Source organism: Lampris incognitus, chromosome 2, assembly GCF_029633865.1.
Source record: "Lampris incognitus isolate fLamInc1 chromosome 2, fLamInc1.hap2, whole genome shotgun sequence".
In the NCBI taxonomy this organism is placed as follows: Eukaryota; Metazoa; Chordata; class Actinopteri; order Lampriformes; family Lampridae; genus Lampris; species Lampris incognitus.
This window is the reverse complement of record NC_079212.1, coordinates 36,513,062-36,538,636: the sequence shown is the minus strand read 5'-3', so window position 1 is coordinate 36,538,636 and position 25,575 is coordinate 36,513,062. Positions and strand designations below refer to the sequence as shown.

At 44.1% G+C, this 25,575-nt stretch overlaps 1 protein-coding gene across 1 annotated transcript in view; it reads right to left on the bottom strand.

Annotated features, from left to right (window-relative positions):
* Positions 1 to 25,575, bottom strand: part of ptk6b (PTK6 protein tyrosine kinase 6b) — a 57,454-nt gene that overhangs the window by 20,994 nt on the left and 10,885 nt on the right. The window contains exons 3-4 of the mRNA XM_056273591.1: positions 20,638 to 20,798; positions 17,552 to 17,717 (exon numbers count right to left, since the gene is read on the bottom strand). Of these exons, the coding sequence (XP_056129566.1) occupies positions 17,552 to 17,717; positions 20,638 to 20,798 (327 nt within the window). The remainder of the gene's footprint in view (positions 1 to 17,551; positions 17,718 to 20,637; positions 20,799 to 25,575) is intronic.

Genomic DNA, 25,575 nt, shown 5'->3' with positions numbered 1-25,575 from the left:
ACGCCAATAAGTCACTCGAGTTCTTTCAGAGAAAACTTGGTGCCTACCGTCAGCAGGAACACTGCTTTGTATAAGCTGCACCAGTGAACAACAAAGCACTAATGGCATCATACGGAGTTGCATACAGAATTGCCCAGTGCAAGAAACCACTTCCCGCGGCTTTAGATATGGTGTCAACTATGTTTGATAAGACAAGTGCTGCAAAATTGAAGGCTGTCTCTCTGTCCAATGATAGTTGCAAGACATAGCTATATGCGACATTTCAATGACCTTGAAGAACAACTCGTTGAAAAACTGAAAGACAAACGTTTCGCCTTACAAGTGAACAAGGCTACTGACAGCAAGAGAGACTGATTGTTTGTTGCTTATGTTTGCTTTGTCATGTCAGTCACTTTGTGAGGATCTGCTGTTTTGCAGGTCCGTCCCAAGTAGAGCGACAGTTGATGAGCTCTTTATGGTTCTTGACCATTATCTGACAGAACATGGGCTGAAATGGGAGAACTGTGCGGGCATTTGCACGGATGGTGCACAGACCATGGCAGGGAAAATGAAGGGGTTGCAGGCACTAATCAAGAGGGTCTCGCCAAATGCGCAATGGATGCACTGTCACACTCAGATAAGCGCAAGCATCAAAACAGATTAGCCCTCACCTAAACGAGGTTTTGACCAGTGTTAGCGTGGTCAATTTCATCGAAACAAGACCCCTGAGAGCGCGGGGCTGTTCTCCGCACTTTGAGAGGCGGTCGGAGCTGAACATCCAGCTGTGTTGTTTCACAGCGAGGCTAAGTGTTGTGAGTCTGAGCTCAGAAAGGAAATTCAGGTGTTTCTGGAGGAGGGGCATGAAGAAACTTGCTTGCATGAAGTTGCAAACAAGTTTAGTGATGAACAATTTCTGATGAAACTGGCCTATCTCAGCGATATATTTGGAAAGCTAAATGAGTTAAATCTTCAGCTTCAAGGCAGAGACAAGCACCTTCCTCCCCTGGCAGACGAGATCAGTGCAGTCACTCGAAAGCTTGAGATGTGAGGCAGGTGACCTGATCAAGGAAATATGAGAATCTGAGTGAATTTGTTGAAACCAGTGATTCTGGAGCCACCAGCGTGATTTCATGTCTTAAGGAGCACATCGCATCCCTGAGAGGATTCTTTCAAAAACACTTCCCAGACAACAGTGCTCAGTATGACTGGGTGACAGATCCATTCAATGCAGCAGCACCTGCTGATTTCAGCTCTGCTGAAGAGGACCAGTTCATCGAGATGACATCTGACTCCACCCTTTACAGCTCAGTCACCGAGTGAATTCTGGCTTGGTGTGGAGAGGAAGTATCCATTCATAGGACAGAGGGCTGTGGGCATTCTGCTTGCCCACACCACATCCTATCTCTGTGAGATGGGCTTATCTGCTGTTGCCTCACTTAAAATAAAGTACAGATTTAAGCACAACATTGAGCATGACTTGAGAGGGGCAGTATCAAGCCCGCAACCCCGTTTTGAAAAGATGTGCAGTGCAAAACAGGCTCATTGCAGCCACTAATGCAGTGATAAGACTTGAGCTTTCACAAATTGACTTGCTCATCGTTTTCCCCAAATATCTGCATTTGTTCTTTTTTTTGTTGTTGCACAGATTGAACTTTATTATTATTGTTCTAGTAAAGTGATTTTTACATTTTTTTTATTTTGTTTTGTTTTTTGAAAAATTCCCTCCCTTTTCTCCCCAATTGTACTTGGTCAATTACCTCACTCTTCCCGAGTCGTCCTAGTCCCTGGTCCCTGCTCCACCCCCTCTACCGAGCCGGACAGACCTGCAGACTACCACATGCCTCCTCCGATACATGTGCACTCGCCAGCCGCTTCTTTTCACCAGAGGGGAAGTAGCGCGTGGGAGGATCACGCTATTCCTCCCAGTTTCCCCTTCCCCCGAACAGGCGCCCCGACCGACCAGAGGAGGCACTAGTGCAGCGACCAGGACACACCCACATCCGGCTTCCCTCCCGAAGACACGGCCAATTGTGTCTGTAGGGACGCCCGACCAAGCCGGAGGTAACACGGGGATTCGAACCGCCAATCCCCATGTTGGTAGGCAACTGAATAGCCCACCACGCCACCTGGACTGATGGAACAATCTAGTGACAAATGTCACAAAAAGAGGTTTGAGAAAGTTGAAGTGGAACTTGCATTTGTTATTTGCGCAACAGAAATCACTGAAAGAAAGGTGAAAGGAATGCTCATGATCTTGATGTTATATAAATAAAGTTAAACTTGGCCCATTTTGTCACCATTTTGTTGGGGTGGGGGCCATGAAAATGTTTCTTCCTCCATGACAGAAAACTTTTGAGAACCACTCCCTGAGATATTAATTTCTGCTTCTATATATATATATATATATATATATATATATATATATATATATTGGTACTTCCCCCTCATGTGTCATATTCTTTTGACTGGACTAGAGACTTGAAACTAACGTGAGGCGTAAGTTAAAAGTGTAACTGAAGAGAATGGACACAAAACTACATGTTTTCCTGCAACACAGTGCACTGCATTCCTGTATCAAATAAATAAATTAAAACCAATCAAAAATCCACATGGATCCTCACTCTTGAGTTCTTACCAACGGGTCACTTGGGTCGTGCTTACCAACAGATGATGCAACCAATCTCGCTTTACCCTGTCTCCCATTATCCTAATTTGTCATGTCCAATTTCCTGTTCTACTAAGGTCTCACTGTTGCACAAACCTTAAGGCAGTTGGGGAATGCGTGGACTTTGCATCCTCCGATAACCACTACCTTTTACCTGCAAGCTGTACAGACCTTCCACTAGTTGGAGAAGTCACAAATTGCAATGATGAGACTTATTACCCCCCCTGGCTCCCCACCCACAAGCATCCACAGTTGTGCTCCCTGCAAAACAACACTGGAGTTCAGTCCATGAGCCCATTAGCATTTATCAAGTTATTTCTTTTTATCCGTTTGCAGATTATTTACAGTGGACAGAACCATGCATCACAAGGTGACACGGCGTACACCATGAAACTTCGATAAAAAGAATATCAAAACAGCTGGTTGCATTCAAGTCCATCACATTTAAAAAAATGTTTGAATCGTTATCTCTCTGCCAATTTTCCAGCTGCCCCTTATCTTGATTGGTCTGTCCATATGGTACACCATCAGCTTTCAGTCAGTGCATCATGGGTAATCCACTTCAAAATCATAGTTTACCCACCAGGGGGGGGGAAATAACTGCCAGGCTGCCAGGTTCTTTATAGGTAAATTAGTCCTGGGCCCTCATGAAGATGTAGTGGTCTAACACTATAAACTATAATGTCCAAATGAATTATTGCTTTAAATCACAAACTATCTAGAATGTTCCACTCTGGAAACCCAGCAGAGGGAAGTTTCAGTTTATCATAACAAGTTCCTGCTTTTGGTATTTCAGACAATAATACTTGGCAAAGATGAGAGGTATAACCACTGACTTCCCCTTTATGAAATGGAGAATTCTTCCTGAAAGGCTGAACGGTGCAAACCACGAGGTTTCAACAAACAAATCAAGAACAAATTATACTTATGAAAATAACCTTTTTTTGTTTTTTTTTATCACAATACACACGTTAACAATTTAGGCACCACAGCAGATGAAAAATCAGCTTATCAAATGTTTGACATTTACGCACAAATAAAAACATTCCAACAAACAATTTAACGCCTCAAGAAAGCAGCTTAACAAATCACAGACAAATCAAACAACTGGGAATGACTCTGGCAAGGCCAATAGAGTATGGATACAGGCACGGATCTATGCACGGGCTTACCTGGGCTTGAGCCCAGGGGCCAATCAGGAGAGAGGGCCTATGATAGAAGGGGAAAACATATATACTTTAATTTTTTTAGAGGCCCCAAGTCCGAAATCTCCCCCAAATCCGAGCCCCCTCCCCCTCCAAATGGTGCTTGTAGTCTATCGTCGAAATGGCAATGTGTGTCTTTCATGTTCACGTTACCTTAGCTGACCCTGGGTTGTCCGTGTATCTAAATGCTACCTTAGCTGACCTCATTTATAACCAATCAGGGGCCATGTTCTGTTTAAAACTAGTATGCAACGCGCAGGTGCACGTTGGTTTCTAGATTGTGGGAAAACGACAGCTGGTTTACTAATTCAAATCGATGAAATCAAAATGTCAGTCTCAGCCACCGCGTAAATTTGAAAGTGGTTATCAAAAAAGAAAGACACAGAAACTCAAGGAGCTTCGTGAGCAAGAACTGCTTAAAAAGATTCCGAAATTTACTGGATATTTCCGTAAGGCTCCTACTGATCAGTTGCCTGTGGGGAAAAAATTGAGCGCCGCTGCCAAAGAGCTCGACCCAGCTACAAGTGGCAGCACTGCTAATCATCCAGCAGCAGAAGCAGCAGCAGCACTTCCAGGGCCAGCAGCAGCAGCAGCACTCACTAGCCCTGCTGCTCCCAACAGCACACCATCAGCCGACCCAGACGAAGATCCGGTCAAACAGCCCAGCGACGAGAACGCGAACTTCAATATCACAGCAGCCGACCCCAGAGAATCGACCGCAGAGCCCTTGGGTACTAATGCTAATGATGTAGCAGCAGCAGCTAGCCACCCCCATCAAGCTGCCAGGTCAAACGTGGATGAGGATCCATACAGTACAGATGCAGCACACTGGGGTAACGTTAATGAAGATGTGCGGACTTATTGGGTGAGTAAAGGGCCAGAATCATGCCAGAATACAAACGTGGATTTCTCAGCTTCTGAGAGACAATATAAACATCAAAAGCGGTGTTTTTCAAAAACTCTATTCAATCGAAAGCTTGTTAATGGAGAATACGTGCCCCGTGAGTGGCTCCTTTACTCCCCATCTAAAGGAGTGGTGTTTTGCTTCGTCTGTCGCTTGTTCGGGGACGTAACATCACATTCAAAGCCATTTGTTAATAATGGCTATAATGATTGGAAACATGCCCATGATGGCATAGTTGAGCATGAAGGCTCTGACTCCCACAGGGAGGCGATGCTTGCGTGGATTGCAAGGACGGCAGATAAAGGACGGATCGATTCAGACCTGAAAAAACAATTCGAGAGTGAATGTGATTACTGGAAAGATGTGCTCAAACGGGTGGTGGCAGTTATTAAGTTTTAATCCGAGTGTGGGCTGCCTTTTAGTGGTGACAGCGAGTTATTTGGTCTTCTAAGTAATGGCAATTATTTAGGCATGTTAGAAGTGATAAGCCAATTTGATCCTTTTCTAAAAGCACACAATAAATAGGGGAACGCTGGCCGAGGAAATCCTTCCTACCTTTCTTCAAATATTTGTGAAGAATTTATCGGGCTGATGGGACAAAAAGTGCTTTCAGAAATAATAAGTCAATTGAAGATCTCACAGTACTTCTCAATCAGTGTCGACTCGACTCCTGATGTTTCGCATGTAGATCAACTTACGTTCATTATGCGTTATGTCACGTGTCGCCCGACGGATCCATTGAGGAGCGTTTCCTGAAGTTTTTACCAATAGCAAGTCACACAGGAGAAGCGTCGCGCAATTCAGTTCTCGCTGTTTTGCAGGAGATGGATATCGATATAGCCAGCTGCAGAGCCCAGTGCTATGACAATGCTAGCAATATGGCAGGGTCGTACAAAGGGTTGCAGTCACGCATATGGGAGATTAATCCACTAGTGGAGTGGCTTCCGTGCGCTGCCCATACGCTCAATTTAGTGGGAGTAACAAATGTTAACTGCTGTCTTGAGACAGATGAGTGTTTTTCTTTTGTGCAGCGCCTTTTTAATTTTTGTTCCAAGTCAACCTCACGCTGGCAAATGGTTACCTCGGGGTTACAGCCAAACGATAACAAGCGAATTGAGACGCTTAAAAGCCTATCCGATACGCGGTGGTCCGCGCATGCCCAAGCTACAAAGGCACTCTGTCTGAATTATGTTAATATCCAGCAGTCTATTAAAAAAATATCTGATGACCCAAACCAAAATCTGACCACTCGTAATGAGGCACGAGCACTCAACAAGAAAATGGAACATCTCGAGACGGCTTTCCTTTGCAACTTCTGGAATACTATTCTCCAACCATTTCAAAAGACAAGCACTTCCCTCCAGGCTGTGGAACTTGACCTATGTAACGCCGCTGATTTGGTGTGCTCATTAAGAGAATTTGTAGCTGGGTTGCGGGATCAATTTGAGCGCTTTGAGTCGGCAGCAAAATGCTTGTCGCCCTCAGTTTCACAACTCTACAAATCGGACACGCAACGCGAGTCAAAACGAAAAAAACATTCTGATGAATCATCAGAACCTGACTGTCACACGTCAATGTCAGGCAGACAAACACTTTCCGTGGGGGTCTTCACTATCACTGACAAACTTTCCGAGGGGGTCTTCACTATCACTGACAAACTTGTCGCGGAGCTAGATCGAAGGTATAAGTCGTACAAGGAGGTTAACCACAACTTTGGATTTTTAAACAATCTACACAACCTCTCCCCACAGGACCTTCGTTCTTCTGCACTTAATCCGCAAAAGAAATACCGCACGGATTTGCAAAACGATTTTGCGGATGACCGGGCCCAGTTCAGGGAATTCATCAGAAATGAGGAGAAGAAATCTGCGAAGACATTGCTGCTGCTGCAGCTGCTGAGGCAAAGGAATCTGCAGGCTGTGTTTCCAAGTGTAGACATTGCACTACGGCTATTCTGGACTCTACTGGTAACAAAGGCGGGAGGTGAGAGATCTTTTCCAAAGTTGGCTCTGGTGAAAACCAGACTGCGATCTAAAACGCATCAGGAGAGACTGAACTAAAAAATAAAGGGAACACATAAGCAATGCACTGTAGCTCCAAGTCAATCACACTTTTGAGATATCAACCTGTCCAGTTAGGAAGCAACACGGATTTGTGAATCAATTTCACCTGTTGGTAAATTGTCTAATTTCCACCAGGTGGAAATTAGACAATTTGCAAGACAACCCCTATAAAAGGAATGGATTTGCAGGTGGTGGCCACAGACCATTTGCCTGTCCTCATCTTTTCTGGCCGATCTTTGGTTAGTTTTTCATTTTGCTAGTGCCCTCACCACTAGAGGTGGCATGAGGCGGTATCTGCAACCTACAGAAGTTGCTCAGGTAGTGCAGCTCATCCAGGATGGCACATCAATGCGTGCTGTGGCAAGAAGATTTGATGTGTCTCCCAGCACAGTGTCCAGAGCATGGAGGAGGTACCAGGAGACAGGCCAGTACACCAGGAGACGTGGAGGGGGCCGCAGGAGGACAACAACCCCGCAGCAGGACCGCTATCTGGTCCTTTGTGCAAGGAGGAACAGGAGGAGCACTGCCGGAGCCCTACAAAACGACCTTCAACAGGCCACTAATGTGCAGGTTTCTGCTCAAACAGTGAGAAACAGAATGCATGAGGATGGTATGAGGGCCCGACGTCCACAATTGGGGCCTGTGCTCACAGCCCAACACCGTGCAGCCCGATTGACCTTTGCCAGAGAACATCTTGGTTGGCAGATTCGCCATTGGCGCCCTGTGCTCTTCACAGATGAGAGCAGGTTCACACTGAACACATGTGACAGACGTGAGAGAGTCTGGAGACGCTGTGGAGAACGTTCTGCTGCCTGCAACATCCTCCAGCATGACCGGTTTGGCGGTGGGTCAGTGATGGTCTGGGGAGGCATATCCTTGGAGGGCCGCACAGACCTCTACGTGCTAGCCAGAGGTACCATGACTGCCATTAGGTACCGGGATGAGATCCTCAGACCCATTGTCAGACCATATGCTGGTGCAGTGGGCCCTGGGTTCCTGCTCATGCATGACAATGCTCGTCCTCATGTGGCCAGAGTGTGTCAGCAGTTCCTGTATGTCGAGGGCATTGATGCTATGGACTGGCCTGCACGTTCCCCAGACCTGAATCCAATCAAGCACCTCTGGGACATCATGTCTCGTACCATCCGCCAACGCGATGTCACACCGGAGAGACTGTCCAGGAGTTGACCGATGCCCTGATCCAGGTCTGGGAGGAGATCCCTCAGGAGACCATCCGTCGTCTCATCAGGAGCATGCCCAGACGTTGTAGGGAGTGCATACAGGCACGTGGAGGCCACACACACTACTGAGCCTCATTTTGAATTGTCTTGAAGAATTTCCACAGAAGTTGGATCAGCCTATGTTCTCATTTTCCACTTTGATTTTGAGTATGATTCTGAATCCAGACCTTAATGGGCTAATAATTTTGATTTCCATTGATCATTCTTAGGTTATTTTGCTCTAAACACATTCCTCTGTCTAATAAATAAAGATTTTCAGCTGAAATATTTCATTCATCGAGGTCTATATTGTGTTTTTAGGTGTTCCCTTTATTTTTTTGAGCAGTGTATTTGACTTTGTCACTTGAGTGACCTGCTCCGGGCCCTGGATTTCACAGACATAATCGCGGATTTTGCAGCCCCAAAAACCAGGAGGAAATGCTTTTAAGGTAGGCTTTAATTTGCCGTATTTGTTTATAGCAATCGCTAGCTACTACTTAGACAATGTTGTTCGATTGCAGGTTGACACTGACCATATTGCTAACTGTTGGATTGTGAATTTGACTGGTAGAGTGTGCCCTGACAAGTTGAGGGAGTGACTTAATGTGTGTTATAATTCTGAGTTCACGTTGTAGTTCTGCATTCTGACAGTAAAACGCGACACTGCTGTTTGTAGCGCAGACGGTATTTCAGTAAAATGTAGAGGCGTTGTCTTTATGAATATGGTGTAGGTGAATTGAGATGCAATAAACAATTAAGTCAGTTTGTTTTCATGCAGAAATGTATGTTCTTTGGACGGGGTATAGGGGCTTGGAGGCCTCAAAAAGGTGGGCAGCCCAGGGGCCTATGGTTGGTTAATCCGTGCCTGTACGGATATCCAGAATCCAAGAGATCACAACAGCCTCAGTCTCTGCATGCTGTGCCGGCCACCTCGGCTACCTCACTGGGACTCACTAAAAATCTCCACAAACATGTGATGCAGTAATGTAGAGATGTATTGTGTTTGAAGCTTACCAAGTTATATTTTACTTTTACACCAACCTGACCTATATGCAACCAATGAACTGGCTTCATTCATTGTCTGCACTGTAAAACCAGTTTCAGAAAGTGTTTATAAGGGCGTTACGGGCATCCGGGTAGCGTAGCGGTTTATTCCGTTGCCTACCAACACGGGGATCGCTGGTTCGAATCCCCGTGTTACCTCTGGCTTCGTCGGGCGTCCCTACAGACACAATTGGCTGTGTCTGCGGGTGGGAAGCCGGATGTGAGTATGTGTCCTGGTCGCTGCACTAGCGCCTCCTCTGGTCAATCGGGGCACCTGTTTGGGAGGGAGGGGGAACTCCTCACCGTCAGGTGAAAGAAGCGGCTGGCGACTCCACATCTATCGGAAGAGGCATGTGGTAGTCTGCAGCCCTTTCCGGTTCGGCAGAGGGGGTGGAGCAGCGACCGGGACAGCGCAGAAGAGTGGGGTAATTGGCCAAGTAGAATTGGGGGAAAAAAGGGGGGGGCTTATGTGAAACTACTTTAAAAAAGGTGTTTATACGTTTGCAAAAGTATTTTTTTATCGACGCATAAAGACATTTTCATTTTTAAATGTCTGCATTATCAAAAGTACCCCCAAAACATCAAGCATGTGAAAGACAACTTTTGTAAGTGACATTTTAAAAAAGTCAATTCTTAAAATTCCACTTTTCCACTGCCCTTGTTGATCTTAAACAGACCTGGTTTTACTTTCATGTCCTCATTTACAGCATATGCTGTAGAAGGGAAAATGTCTGTTTGCAGGGCTTTTATAAAACCAGCCATCAAGTTATGTCCAGCTGTGACTTTGTCCATATATACACACAACCACTTCTGGAATTTCTTCAAAATCATCGCCACACTTTATATCAACATCCCTACAAACAGACAACAGAGGGGCAGTGTTATCCTATGAACTGGAAATAATGTTGTCATATATACAAATTAGAAGCATATCTTCCACATTCATCACTGCTAGTTGACGTTGGCGAGGCCAAAGGCTCGACATACGCCTGTCTTTGCAAGAGGTAGTGACGCAATCAGACTGTGTTCATATCTTCTGTAACAAAAAAACAAAAAAAACTAGATATACTGAGTTATTGCTTTACATGCACCACATAGGTGAAGTAAAAGCTTGCAGAAAGGTGCAAGGTTAACACTTTATGGCTGTATTTGTAGCTATTTCGAGCATTTGCTTTGAAATTTCAGATGGCTCAAAATTACAGACGCACCTAAATTTGTTGTTCGATAGATTATATCTTCAACATTAAACACACATTTCCAGCAAAAAAACAAAAACAACAAAAAAACCCAACAAAACAAAACAAAAAACAAAGTTTGTTGAATTAATCTTCAAACTTTGAATGAACAGCAGGTGATGCAATCAAAACATGGCTGCGCCTGGGGCCACCTTCTCAAATAGTAAAATACAGCATTAAAAAAAATGAAATTAATTACTTTTAATAATAATAATAATAATGGATAACATTTATATAGCACTTTATGTAGACACCCAAAGTGCTTCACAATGAAGATGGGAAACTCACTTCAACCACCACCAATGTGTAGCACCCCACCTGGGTGATACACGGCAGCCATTTTGTGCCAGAACGCTCACCACACATCAGCTTGAGCCAATTACATTGGGGGGGGGGGGATCAGGTGGCCAGATGGAAAAAGCCAAGTTGGGAATTTTGCCAGGACACCGGGCCCCCTACTCTGCATTAAATGCCATGGGACTTTTAATGACCACAGTGAGATAGGACCTTGGTCTAATGTCTCATCCGAAGGACGACGTCTCAGCACAGTGTCCCCGTCACTGCACTGGGGCATTGGGAATTTTTTGTTGTTTTTTTTTTTATTAGGACCAGAGGGAAGACTGCCCACCAACACAACTTCCAGCAGCTACTCAGTTTTCCCAGGAGGTCTCCCATCCAGGTATTAGCCAAGCCCCTACCTGCTTACCATTTGTCATTCCGCAGAGCCAGGGTACATGTTGGTGTGGCTGCTGTCATTTTTTCATTCACATGAAAAAAATAAATTGCGCAAATAAATCAACTTGTGTTTTAATTCATTTAGATATATTTTCTCTGTGCTTAATCTATTTGCTATATTTAGCATTTTGCTGACAAACCCAATTTATTCTTTTATATTCTGTTTATTTAATCATTTAAATTGTCCCGTTTAAAATCATTTGTTTTGAAACATTTATTTATTGATGAATAAGAGTATTTTATTAATCACATTCCTGGGATAGGCTCCAGCATCCCGCTACCCTGAGTGCAGGATAAGCGGTTTGGATAACGGATGGATGGATGGATATTCCTATTTAGTACTTTAGCTTTTCAAAATACTCAAAGGTGCTTTACATATGTTAAAGTAAACATAAAAGCAACACAGCAAAAGCGTAAGACACAACATTAATGACACATCAAAAGCAATTCTGAAGAGTTGAGTTTTGATTAATGATTTGAATATGGACAGATCTACACAGTCTGTGTTTGGGGAAAGAGTTCCAGAGAGGGGGGGGGGGCAACTATGAAGAAGGCTCTGTCGCCCCATGTGCAGCTCTTTATTCTGTGTGATGGAGACAGGAGGTTGACATCAGAGGAGCGAAGGCTGCAGAAAGGACTACAGTAGTGGAGCTGTTCAGTGAGGTAGAGGGCCTGGTTATGGAGGGATTTGTGATTGAGGAGAAGGACTTTGAATTGGATCTGTTGTGGGACAGGGAATCAGTGGAGGTTCTGGGGGACGGGGGTGATGTGGTCATGGGAGTGGAAGTGGGTGAGCAGGTGAGCAGCAGAGTTCTGGATGTACTGGAATTTGTTTAGGACTTAGAATAGTGAGTCATAGAGACTGCTGTTTGAGAAGTCAAATCTGGATGTGATGAAGCCATGGATCAAGGTTTCAGCAGCAGAGAAGGAGAGTGATGAATGGTTTTGGTAAGCTATTTGAGACTGATGATGATCATGTCAGATTTATCACAGTTTAGTTTGAGGAAGTTGGCTTGCATCCATGATTTAATTTCAGTGAGGTAGTTGGTCAGACTGAAGTAAGTTGTAGTGGTGATGGTTTTAGTGGAGATGTAGAGCTGGACATCATCAGCCTAACAGTGGAAGCGGAGACCATGATGATGTATGACAGTGGTACTCACTAATTTTTGTAGGAGAGCCACTTATGAGTAAGACCATTTCTCAAAGGGCCACAGAGCTTGCAAAACATTTCGCAAATACAAAGCTACACACATAGGCTATACGTCTACCCATGATCCCACGCTGTTACATAGCCTACGTTCTTTGACGTATCGTCAGTATGCTGCCATCTGCTGGATAATTCATTTCAATGTGCTAAAACAGGACACAAACGGAACCTATAGAAGTAAGTTATAGCTATGTTCTTATTGTTATCAGTGGATCTATATGAGGTGCAAAACAAAGTCTCACGAGCTACATGGGGCTTGCGAGCCGCGTAAAGATTAACACTGATGTATGATATTACCAAGGCGGATGGATGAACAGGAGAGGCTCAAGCACCGAACCCTGAGGGATGCCTTGGAACAGAGGAGCAGTGAAGGAGGTGCAGTTGTTGATGCTGATGTGCTGTTGTCTGTGAGACCCGAGGCTTATAAGAAGCCAATTTCACTGGAGAGATGCAGCTCGTAGGATTAAAAATGGTATGGCCTATCTCAGGGGGACACACAGGGGCCTCCCCTGTGAGTTCCCCTCAGATAGACCAAAATCTGAACACTGAATTGTTAATTTTGACAGTGTACTTGACATTGTTCCATTTTTTTTTGTAATGTCATCATTTTCAATTTCCAGCCTCTCTGAACACATTTTAACCTTTGAGCCCTGCTATAAGTTTTTTGTTTCTTTGCATTTCTTACTTCAGAAACAGTCATGGAAGTGCCTTTATCTGATGATTTTCATCAGGGTCAAAATCAAAGTGAGCATAAAACAATTAAGACATTTAGGTCATTACTTAACCTTTGGATTTACTGGAGCATAAACACCTCTTAGTTGGGTTACTTCTGACTTGACTGCCTGTGAATAGTCATCAGATTCAGTGAACTGGGTGTTGTTTGTACAGAACAATTATAAAGCCAGTTTGGTGGCTGAAACAGACAGGTGGAGAAAATGATTCATCATACATCATGGCAGTGACAGTATGATGAATGGAGGACAAGGACTGTTGGAGGTCTATGTAATTACTGACATACCTCAGACTGATTATTAATAGAATCCATGTATATGCGGGTATAGGAGAAACCATCTTATTTATATCAAACCACGTGTACACGTTTAGTCAGATTATTGCATTAAACTGATTTCTCTCAGTAATCGGGGTATTGGGTTCCATGTAAACAGATACTCATAAGTGTCTAAGTGTTATCCTATACTGTTTGCTAATAGCAGCAACTGCTCCAGGGTATCTTTTACAAAAATTAAATGCATTATGTGATCCACTTTTTCTACTTCTCATTGTAAAAATGCAGCCGGATGATCCGCTGTGGCGACCCCTAACGGGAGCAGCCGAAAGTAGTAGTAGATTGTAAAAATGCAGGTGGGCAGTACTAGGCAGTAATACCCTGTTGGAGCAGTGAAAAACTGAAAGATAAAGGCAGAGGTGTAGTGTTACTTTGGAGACCGAGTCAACTCCAAGTCTTACTCAGTCCACATATAACATGACAATGGGTTTATCCTTCCGATCTAAACTCCTTGGCAACTTACAAGGGACTACCGTAAAACACAAGGAAATGTAGGAATTTTCTACGTGTCACAACACACCCAGTTTCATTCACACACGGCAGAGTATCTTATCATTAGAACCAAACACCTGTGTATTGACTCACAGTAAAAGGAAGTAGCAAAATAAAAACATCACTCTCCATCTGTTAGTATCACCATACAAGAGAATTAAGGCAAACATACCAATAACCCACCAATGAGTGATACAAACACTTCTGGTCAAAACTTAACAGTTTACATGAACGACCAAAGTTAAACTGGTGTGCAAATATAATCTGTGGAGTTTTCACACATAGCATATGAGGAAGCATCACCAAGTGGGTAACATTTACAAAGAGAGTTTTCATTAGGCAGTATAATTTTACATAATTAAATTGCATGTTTGGAGAAACTCAAATCATGCAATACAGTAAGCAAATGCTTATTTCTGTCTTTGTAAATGTTAGCCAATAACATGATGCCCCTATACACCCTGTCAGCCTTGTTTGTATTGCCTCCTGCCCTTGGGCGACAATTGATAATGCAGAGCAAACTACTGTGGTGAATTTAATGTTGCTTAATAAAACGCATCCATGGACTGGAGGACTCACTGTGACATTCGTCTAAATAAAATCCTGCAAATATGCGCCAACCTACAAATGGCTTGTTATTCACAAATGCAGATTCCAAACTTTACAGTGCAAACATATTATTCATAGACTGTACAAATATATTTATGGAATAATCTTCTTCAGATACAAATTGATAGGTATTTGTTTCTAGGAAACAATGTATGTGATTCACTGTACTTGTTTGTATAAGACGGATGTGTAAATCATGTTTTCTGGAATTATTTATTGTTTCTCTGTAGTTATTTAATTTTGAAACAAATCTGATTCCACAAATTATTACCAACTATCAAGCTTAGCTGGAGTAGCGCTTGCCCTTTTCAGTGTTTTCATTCATTGTCATGATAATTTCTATCACTGGTGTGATATCATGATCACTTTTGTAGTTGCTCATCTTAATAATGTTGGCCAGTAGGGCGTCCGGGTGATATGGCGGTCTATTCGGCAACGGTTCCAATCCCCGTGTTACCTCCGGCTTGGTCGGGCGTCCCTACAGACACAATTGGCTGTGTCTGCAGGTGGGAAGCTGGATGTGGGCATGTGTCCTGGTCGCTGCACGGCGCGCGTGTCCTCTGGTCGGTCGGGGCACCTGTTTGGTGGGGAGGGGGAATAGTGTGATCCTCCCACACGCTACGTCCCCCTGGCAAAACTCATCACTCAGGTGAAAAGAAGTGGCAGGCGACTCCACATGTATAGGAGGCATGTGGTAGTCTGCAGCCCTCCCCGGATCGGCAAAGGGGGTGGCATCACGACCGGGACGGCTCAGAAGAGTGGTAATTGGCCAAATTCAATTGGGAAGAAAAAAGGGGAAATTTGAAAAAAAAAATGTTGGCTAGGATTTTACCAGGAACGTGATAGGGACCATTGTGTTTTACTTCTGCATAACAACCAGACACAGAAGAAAAGGGCAGGAAGTGGCGAATTGGCAGAATAAACAAAGTTATTGTGGCTAACAACTCGATATGGCAGAGCGAGCTCTAAGAACACCTTATTGGGATGGATCCAATCATAATTTTCAGCATTACCTCAATATATACCATAATACGAATGTGTATAATACTATTTGCATTTTCTTATACAGTGCTTCATATCAATCGCTAAAACCCAGGTTCAACCATGTTTTTTTGTTTGGTGGTGAGGAAGGTACTGACACAACTGCGCTGGCGAAGGGTCAATTTTGAAGGAATCTCTGGGATATGAAGGTGTTAAACCATAGAAATTGAATGAGAGTAGAACAGACATTTTTTTTTTAAAGTTTTTTTTCCCCATTTTTTCCAATTTGCTCCCCAATTTGTATCTGGCCAATTACCCAGCTCCTCTTGAGCCGTCCCGTTCACTGCTCCACCTCCTCTCCGCCGATCCGGGGGCGCCCCGACCGACCAGAGGAGGCGCCAGTGCAGCGACCAGGACACATACCCACATCCGACTTCCCACCCGCAGACACGGCCAATTGTGTCTGTAGGGACGCCCGACCAAGCCGGGGGTAACACGGGGATTCGACCCGGCGATCCCGCGTTGGTAGGCAACGGAATAGACCGCTACACTACCCGGGCGCCAGAACAAACATTTCCATTAAAAATCAACATAGCAGGATGGTCAGAGTGGTGGCCATTTCTCTGCAGACCTAACTGTCCATTAAGTCTGCAGAGAAAATCATTAGGGCCAACCTGACCTCCATTCAGGACTTATACACCTCCAGAGTCAGGAAACAGGCAGGCAACATCACTATAGATGGTGACCCATCACATCCTGGTCACAACCTGTTCCCACTCCTCCCGTCTGGTACGCGCTACAGAGCACTGTACCCCAAAATAACCAGACATAAACAGTTTCTTATGACGTCTGGGTAGGGTAGCGGTTTATTCCATCGCCTACTAGCACGGGATCACTGGTTCGAATCCCTGTGTCACCTCCGGCTTGGTCGGGCGTCTCTACATAGACAATTGGCCATGTCTACAGGTAGGAAGCCGGATGTGGGTATGTGTCCTGGTCACTGCACTAGTGCTTCCTCTGGTCGGTTGGGGCGCCTGGTCGGGGGGGAGGGGGAACTGGGGGGAATGGCATGATCCTCCCATGCGTTACATCCCCCTGGTGAAACTTCTCACTGTCAGGTGAAAAGAAGCGGCTGGCGACTCCACATGCACACCGGAGGAGACATGTGGTAGTCTGCAGCTGCTCCCCGGATCAGCAGAGGGGGTGGAGCAGCGACTGGGATGGCTCAGAAGAGTGGGGTAAGGGCCGGGTACAATTGGAGAGAAAAGGGGGGGGGCAGTTTCTTTCTGCAGGCTGTAATTGAAATGAACGCTGTCAAATACATTCAACCATTTTGTATATACTATACTGCACATTGTACGTTTACTGGTACACTCTGTCATGTCCATCCACCTCAGGCATGTATGTAAGTAACCTGCTAACATCTATTTCAGCATCTCTGATATATTCTCTGCACCACTGCACTTTGTTTCTTATTTCGCCTGTATAAGTCAATCCTTGTGTATATATAGCTGAAGATTGTTGTGTTGTAGGTTTGCTATTCTATGTTAAGTACATTGAGAGCCACGAAACCGGAGTCAGATTCCATGTATGTGCAAACCTACATGGCCAATAAACATGATTCTGATGTTTATTTGAGTTGCTGCCATTGGAAACAACTGTGACCGACGTGACCATTGTAGCAGGCCAATTTCCATATAAACCGACTTCAGGCAAGTCGCGGACTCACTGAGGTGATATTTCACCGTGTTACCGTAATGACCAAACGAGCAGTGGAGTGGCACCAACATTTGCGGCCCCTGCTGAAGTGTGTTGTCACCATAGCAACAATCACAATTTTCTTTTGAAGTACTCAAATGACCACAGCAGAGTTCAATGTCTGTTCTAGTCTCATTCAGTTTCTATGGGGGAAACACTATTGCAGTTAGCACGTATTGCCCTAGGTCTCAGTAATTTAAACAAAAGGGATCTTCAAAACTAGCTAGCTTTGGATGTTGGGATTGTCCAGACACACTCAGGCAGTTCATGGGAGTAAAAACGTGCAACTGTAGGACTGTGAAGAAAAACATATCTAAAAAAAATAGCATGTGTGCTTAGCTGCAGAGCTCAACATAAAATGAAAAATGTAAGCAAAAAATAAAAATACCGTTTTTTAATATCTTGATTGCGACATTGATGCGGTTCTTCCAGCGCCCCTGATGGACGTCAGCAAAATAGCCGCTGCCCAACTGCTTCTCCAAGGTGAACTCTTCTTTGGGGAGCTCCCACTCATCCACAGTGGAGTGGGATAGGTCCTGGGGCTGGGGCTCTTTCTGGAGGGACACACACACACATGTAGTTGCGATGAAGGTGTACATACTAACCTGTAAATACACATGCAGACACAAAGTGGTGAAAAAATTAGCGCACAAAAATCACTGACGCATGTACACACACTTTTGTAAGTATGTGTACATGTGGACCTTTCCACAAATGAGTCACTGCAGAAATCTGCTCTGCTTTACTGCTGCTGAAATTTCCAAACAGTTCCTCTTGGTTGTTGGGGCAACAGCACAGCGCTAATGCAACAATTTGGAATTTCCACAAATGGTTGCAGTGGCGTGTAAATGTGCAAAAAAAAACCACCCATGCACACATACACACATCCTCACAAATACCAAGACACTCCCGTGAAGATGGAGATTAACTTGCATGCGAACGTACACATTTCCTTTTAAACAGTGTGACTGTCAACACTTCCTGTTCTGCCTTTCGCTTACCCAGCTAAGAGAGGACAGAAAGGAGGGGGGGGGGGAAGGGGACCCTCAGTCTGTTGCAACCACACACACACACACAAAACTGCACTCACACATAGTCATACACTTATACAGGCTCCCACACACATACACGAAAACATGGACACACAATATAATCTGTTTTTCTGCCCCCCCCCCCCACACACACACACATACAGGCCTGCATACATACATACATACATACATACATACATACAAAGACACACACGCAGTCAGAAATGAACTTGACTGCTGTGAAGACTTTGATTCAGATGCATCCATCAGTGTGTCAGGCTCGCCTTTTGAGGAAAGCAAGGCGGCGGAGCACAGGGTGAAAAGGCCGCCGGCTGGAAGGAACGTGACACGATCCCATGTTTAGGCTGATCTGCTGTGGAGAGTGTAAGACGGAGAGGCGGTGGATGAGGTTTAAAGGTGGACTTCTGCTCTGCATGAAGTCTGAACGTCTTATCGAGAAGATTTGCATCGCAGACACACCGGGTAGAGATGATGAGAGATGAAGTGCTACCCGACCATCCTGTACTCAGGAGCTTGTCTCTCTTGAGTACCGGCACGTTAATGGATGGACGGTAGGCAACAGTGAGTTAAGAGATTGCTTTTTTTATAGCCATGATGACTGGATATCATTTAGTTAAATGAGATTCACATAATAAGGGATGACTTTATTGATGAGGAAGGTTCCCTTTGGTAGGGAAGTGATGGGATGAACTATATTAAAACTGGGGGTGTCCAGGTGGCGTGGCGGTCTATTCTGTTGCCTACCAACACGGGGATCGCCGGTTCGAATCCCTGTGTTACCTCCGGCTTGGTCGGGCGTCCCTACAGACACAGCTGGCGACTCCACATGTATCGGAGGAGGCATGTGGTAGTCTGCAGCCCTCCCTGGATCAGCAGAGGGGGGTGGAGCAGCAACTAGGATGGCTCAGAAGAGTGGGATAATTGGCCAAGTACAATTGGGGAGAAAAAGGAGGAAAACCCCCACCCCCTCAAAAAAAAAACCTAAATTAAAACTATATTAAGATCTATAATGTGTTGTTATACCGTTCATGTAATACTGATGATCTTATGGTGATTTTGAATTACATAAATTATAATTTCACAATATTGAATGTGCTTTAACAATTCTGTACATAACTACAGTCATGCCATTTAAGTCTTACGGGGCTGGGTGGAGAAGGATTTTGTGTAAAGTCAGATCTGATGATAAGGTATAATGTGAATACAATTGACAAACAGGTGTTTACATTTTTTTACATTTACAGTCAGTTTAGCAGTTTTTAAATTTAGCAGTTTTCATATTATTCACCACGCAAAACGTTGCCTTGGGGAAGAGATGCAGTTTTTAGCCCTTCCTGAAAGGATTGGTACCTTCATAACCTTGTCTAATAAATGACGGTATTCAGAATAAGTACCTCTTTTAATAGCAAAATAAGTCTCTCTCTCTCTCTCTCTCTCTCTCTCTCTCTCTCTCTCTCTCTCTCTCTCTCTCTCTCTCTCTCTCTCTCTCTCTCTCTCTCTCTCTCTCTCTCTCTCTCTCTCTCTCTCTCTCTCTCTCTCTCTCTCTCTCTCTCTCTCTCTCTCTCTCTCTCTCTCTCTCTCTCTCTCTCTCTCTCTCTCTCTCTCTCTCTCTCTCTCTCTCTCTCTCTAGGATTAAAGACTTCTACTAGTGATTTTGTGCTGGCTGTGGGGACGAGGCTTCTGCATGTCTTCAGTCCTGGACGAGGGATCGCTCCTCTGTTGCTCTTCCTGAAGTTTTGCCCTTTTTTTTCCCCTGACAAGCTTTTTTTCTGTGGAGTTTTTCTTCGTCCAAATCAAGAGTCCAAGGATAGGGGGTATCGAAATTGTGATTTAGGGCTATTCAAATAAAATTTGACTTGTTCATTAATATAATTGACTGCATTTATGGATACATGCATTATTACATGTAGGAGTCTGTAAGTGGGCTATACAATGTGTCTTTTATATATATATAAAAATAAGTGAGAAAAAAGAATATGTCTAATATGTTGCTGACTGTGTATGAATTTATAATTTAATGCATTTATATCTATACATATTTTTGGAGATGAATCTATTAATGTGTGGGCACATATCTGTGTCTATAGGTAGGATTGTGTGATATATATACACACACACACACACACACACACACACACACACACACACACACACACACACACACACACACACACACATATATATACCCTTGTTCCTTTTTAATAGCTTGTACAAAATGATTTCTTCAGAATTAGAATGTAAGCAGAAGTTGTTGTCGCCTTTGCTGTTAATTTTAATAACAGTGTCCAATACTTTTATATGGGATGGACCATCAGTGTGTGGTATAAGCAATTCATTCATACATGCATAGATTCTCAGATGTGCAAGCACGTTCTCCCCCCCACAATGCACATGCGTACACATAAACACACACATCCCTCACCCTCTTGCAAGGCTTTCCAAGGCGCTCTCTGATGTTGAAGCTGTGAGTGAGGTAGTGTTCGACCAGGTCGATCAGAGAGTTGAACTGCTGGCTGAGCTCCACAAAGAAATAACCATCTATCTGGCCCACCTTAAAGTGCTTCACGCGACTGTTGGATTTCACTGCAGAAACAACCAAACCAATCCACCGGTCAATCAAACTTTACATATACGTATAGCACATTTTGTACATTAAAATACAGTATGATGTACTTCCCATGAAAAACAGCATCAAGTTGGGATATAATTAAAACTACAAAAGAAAATCGAAAATGAGTGAAGAGGAGGATTTCAAAAGTACAGTGTACACACATACATGCGCGCGCGCACACACAAGCACACACTCAAATACATTAACATACATACATTAACAATACATTACATACATTAACAATAACAGAGCATTAACCCTTTACTGTATGTTTAGGGGAGAAGCCAATGCACTCATGCAAGAGTATGCTTATTAGAAAGGAAAATAGATTATGGACTTGCACATGGAGTGCTGAGCTGCTTGACTGACTGTCTGTCTGTCTGTCTGTCTACAACTTTATGGAAAATTGGCTGAGGCAAATGCCATTAAATCTGAACGAAAAGGTGGGTAATGGTTACCAGTTGATCAGATGAAATTTTGGGGGTAATTTGGTCAAGGTCACAGTCAAGGTAAAAAAAAAAGGGGGGGATGGGGTTGTGCCATATCTTTGTAAAAAATGGTTTAATTTACTTCAAAGACACTGAAACATTTGACTTTCTATGTCAAAGATATATTCCCATCAGTTTCTATAGTGAGAAATGCATTGTTTTGGAAATTAGCGGTTGTCAGAATTTAGGGGCGATGTTTATTCCTGCCACCCCTTTTTTATCATAAACATGTCTCCAGTAACAGTCTATAGCTTAGACTCCTAATACTATACAAGCTAACTACCACAGATATGACTGAGAGTAACATGAATAGAGTCATACCGGCTCGGACGTTGACCGGGTTAACAAGGTCTGCATCAGGTGTTGGGGAACCAGGACAACTTGATGAGAAATTGGCTACTGGAACAAGACATTCATGGACAAGAGCTGAGAAACTGGAACTGATGGAATGCTACTATCACAACAGACCTCAGGAGCTGGGGTACATGAAACCTATGTGGGAACTGTGGACCAGTAGGAGACCTACTTCCATACTGAGTCAGAAGCTGCTAATGGCTCATGGCTCAAGCATCAATAGAAGAAAGCTACTGTCACAACTTGAGATGGAGAGGCTCCAGCAGGATGACTACAATTCAGAAACCTGAGTGGCTACTCAGTAGGCAGGAGATACATGAGGACAGACTCCAACCAGCTGAAACAATCCTACCAGCCATGACAGGTTAAGTGACTGAGGTTCACATGAGAATCATAGCCAGACTAAAGACAGTCAACCCCCGGGCTCAGCTTCCATGACTAAGTGACAAAGTGCTATGGATATGGCTTTGTGGTGGACCAACAAGACCGACAAGCTTGTGTAACCATAATCCTGGAGATGCTTGGGTACAGGATTAAGAACACAGGTCACCAACAGTACCTTCCATGGAAGAGAAGGCTGGAAGCCAAGATCAAAGCAGCACAGAGACATGTTAGCCAGTTAACAGAGGTGCAGAAAGGTGTGATGAAAGACAAGCCCTGGTTGAAGAAGTACAGCATGATGTCCATAAGCGAGGCCCCGGAAACTGCAAAAAAAGAAAAAGGCTCACAGCTCTGGCTGCCAGGCTGCAGAGATACATTAGAGAAACAGAAGCCAAAAGAGTAAATAATGTGTTCCTCAAAGAGTCAAAGTGTACTCCGAGCTGCAGAATAACAAGGAAACAACATCAGCCCCACCCAGAGCAGAGACCAAGCGATGCTGGAAGGATATATGGGAAAAGGAGGTGTCACACAACACCAATGCCCAGTGGCTGGTGCACCTAAGAGCAGACCACAGCAATATCCCAGAACAAGAACCAGTTATCACAGTGGCCGACATCCAGCGATGGGTCTCAAATATGGAGAGCTGGACTGCACCAGTCCCTGACATGATTCACACCTACTGGCTGAAGAAATTAACGACACTCCATTTAAAGTCCACTGAGGCAAATTTGTAATTTGTGATAATGGGCTATACAAATAAAATTGACTTGACTCCATGAACACCTGGCAACATAGATGAACCAGCTAACATCAGGGTCTCATCCTGACTGGCTAACACAGGGGAGAACAATACTGATCATGAAGGATCCCCACAGAGGTACAACACCTTAAAACTACCGGCTGATAACCTGCCTCCCCACAACATGGAAGATCCTGTTAGGCATTGTAGCAACTAAGCTTGGGCATGAGTCAATACATGAGCGAGAGGAACTGGGAACAACACCAGAGGGTCAAAGTATCAGCTACTGGTTGATAGAGCAGTCACCCAAGACCAGACAGACCAACCTGAGACAGCGTGGATTGACTACAAGAAAGCCTACAATTCAATGCCCCACAGTGCCTTGTATAGACACTGCCAAAGGTGGTTGAGAATGGCAGAGCTAAGATCCCGTGGGACTTCAAGTTTTAGACTGACAAGCAGGTGCTGGCTAACCAACCAGACATTGGGGTGGTCGACAGGTAGCAGAAAACAGCAATAGTGATCAGTGCAGCAATCCTGAGAGACGGCAACATCAGGAAGAAAGTTCATGAGAAGCGAGAGAAATATCAAGGCCTGAATGAAGAACTAGATCGGATATGGAAGATGAAATCTACAGTAGTCACACTAAGTAGTCACAGGTAGTCGCAGTAGGAGCACTAGGGGCTGTGACACCCAAACTGGGAGAGTGGCTCCAGCAGATTCCATGAACAACATCTGAGGTCTCTGTCCAGAAAAGTGCGGTCCTAGGAACAGCTAAGATACTGCACAGAACCCTCAAACTCCCAGGTCTCTGGTAGAAGACCTGAGCTTGAGGAAGACATAAAGACATAAACCACCCGGAAATGGGTGAGAGGGATTTTATATATATATACACTCACCGGCCACTTTATTAGGCACACCTGTCCAACTGCTCGTTAACGCAAATTTCTAATCAGCCAATCACATGGCAGCAACTCAATGCATTTAGGCATGTAGACATGGTCAAGACGATCTGCTGCAGTTCAAACCGAGCATCAGAATGGGGAAGAAAGGTGATTTAAGTGACTTTGAACGTGGCATGGTTGTTGGTGCCAGACGGGCTGGTCTGAGTATTTCAGAAACTGCTGATCTACTGGGATTTTCACGCACAACCATCTCTAGGGTTTACAGAGAATGGTCCGAAAAAGAGAAACTATCCAGTGATCTGTGGGCAAAAATGCCTTGTTGATGCCAGAGGTCAGAGGAGAATGGCCAGACTGGTTCGAGCTGATGGAAAGGCAACAGTAACTCAAATAACCACTCATTACAACCGAGGTATGCAGAAGAGCATCTCTGAACGCACAACACGTCGAACCTTGAGGCAGATGGGCTACAGCAGCAGAAGACCACACCGGGTGCCACTCCTGTCAGCTAAGAACAGGAAACTGACGCTACAATTCGCACAGGCTCACCAAAATTGGACAATAGAAGATTGGAAAAATGTTGCCTGGTCTGATGAGTCTTGATTTCTGCTGCGACATTCGGATGGTAGGGTCAGAATTTGGCGTCAACAACATGAAAGCATGGATCCATCCTGCCTTGTATCAACGGTTCAGGCTGGTGGTGGTGGTGTAATGGTGTGGGGGATATTTTCTTGGCACACTTTGGGCCCCTTAGTACGAAGGATTAAGGCAGTTCTGGAGGCAAAAGGGGGTCCAACCCGGTACTAGCAAGGTGTACCTAATAAAGTGGCCAGTGAGTGTGTGTATATATATATATATATATATATATATAAAAATCAAAATTAGTTACAGCTGCATGCCTAACATTCAACAAATAATATCGTCCCACAACACAAGAATCATGAACAAATCAATGACACCTTCATCACAATCGGGACTCCCCCAACTGCAACTGCCATGTGAATGACTCATGCCCCCTTGAAAGAAAGTGCCAGACGAAAGGAGTCGTCTACGAAGGTACGGTGACGAGAAATGACAACGACAAAATAGAGACATACATCGGACTAACAGAGGGAACATTCAAAAACAGGTTTAAAGCACATGTGTAGCTTTAGAAACAACCGTTTAAAGAATGTAACATCTTTAAGCCGTTATATTTGGTCATTGGCGGACAGAAACATTAATTATTCAACCACCTTGAAAATCCTGTCAAAGAACAAAGCTTATTCAACCAGTAGTAAAATGTGTAATCCATGTCTAACTGAAAAATATTTCATCATTTGCAAACCAGAAATGTCCACTTTGAATAACAGGAATGAATTGGCCAGCAGCTGCACACATAGATATAAGCACCTATTTTGCAATTATAAATAAATCATGACAATAGACAAATACCAACCCCCCCCATTGGACCGTTAGCGATCACGTGTTTTTGAATTTTTGAATGTCGCATCTCTCCCTTCCCCATTGGACGTTGTGCACGCGATGTGCATGATGAGGCAGTAAATGGTATTTTCTTTCCCGTGTAGCTTTATTGACAGCTGATGATTGCCTATGGCATGAAACAGGCTTGTTGTACTGTCTCATAAAGAATTTACTTGACTCACTGGATTTTATATTATATATATATATGTATAAACAGATCTAAAAAATATAAAGAGTAAAAGGCAAAGTAAAAATAGAGTGGCCTTCAGTGGGGGGCAGGGCGACTGTTGATTGTAATATTTGGTTTCAGAAATGACATGACTCCCCAAATATTTCTCTGACCTGGCATCGCTCTTTAGAAAACCTGAATCATCATATACCAGGATTCCGAATAACACTGTTGTTCTGTTAACTGGATGGG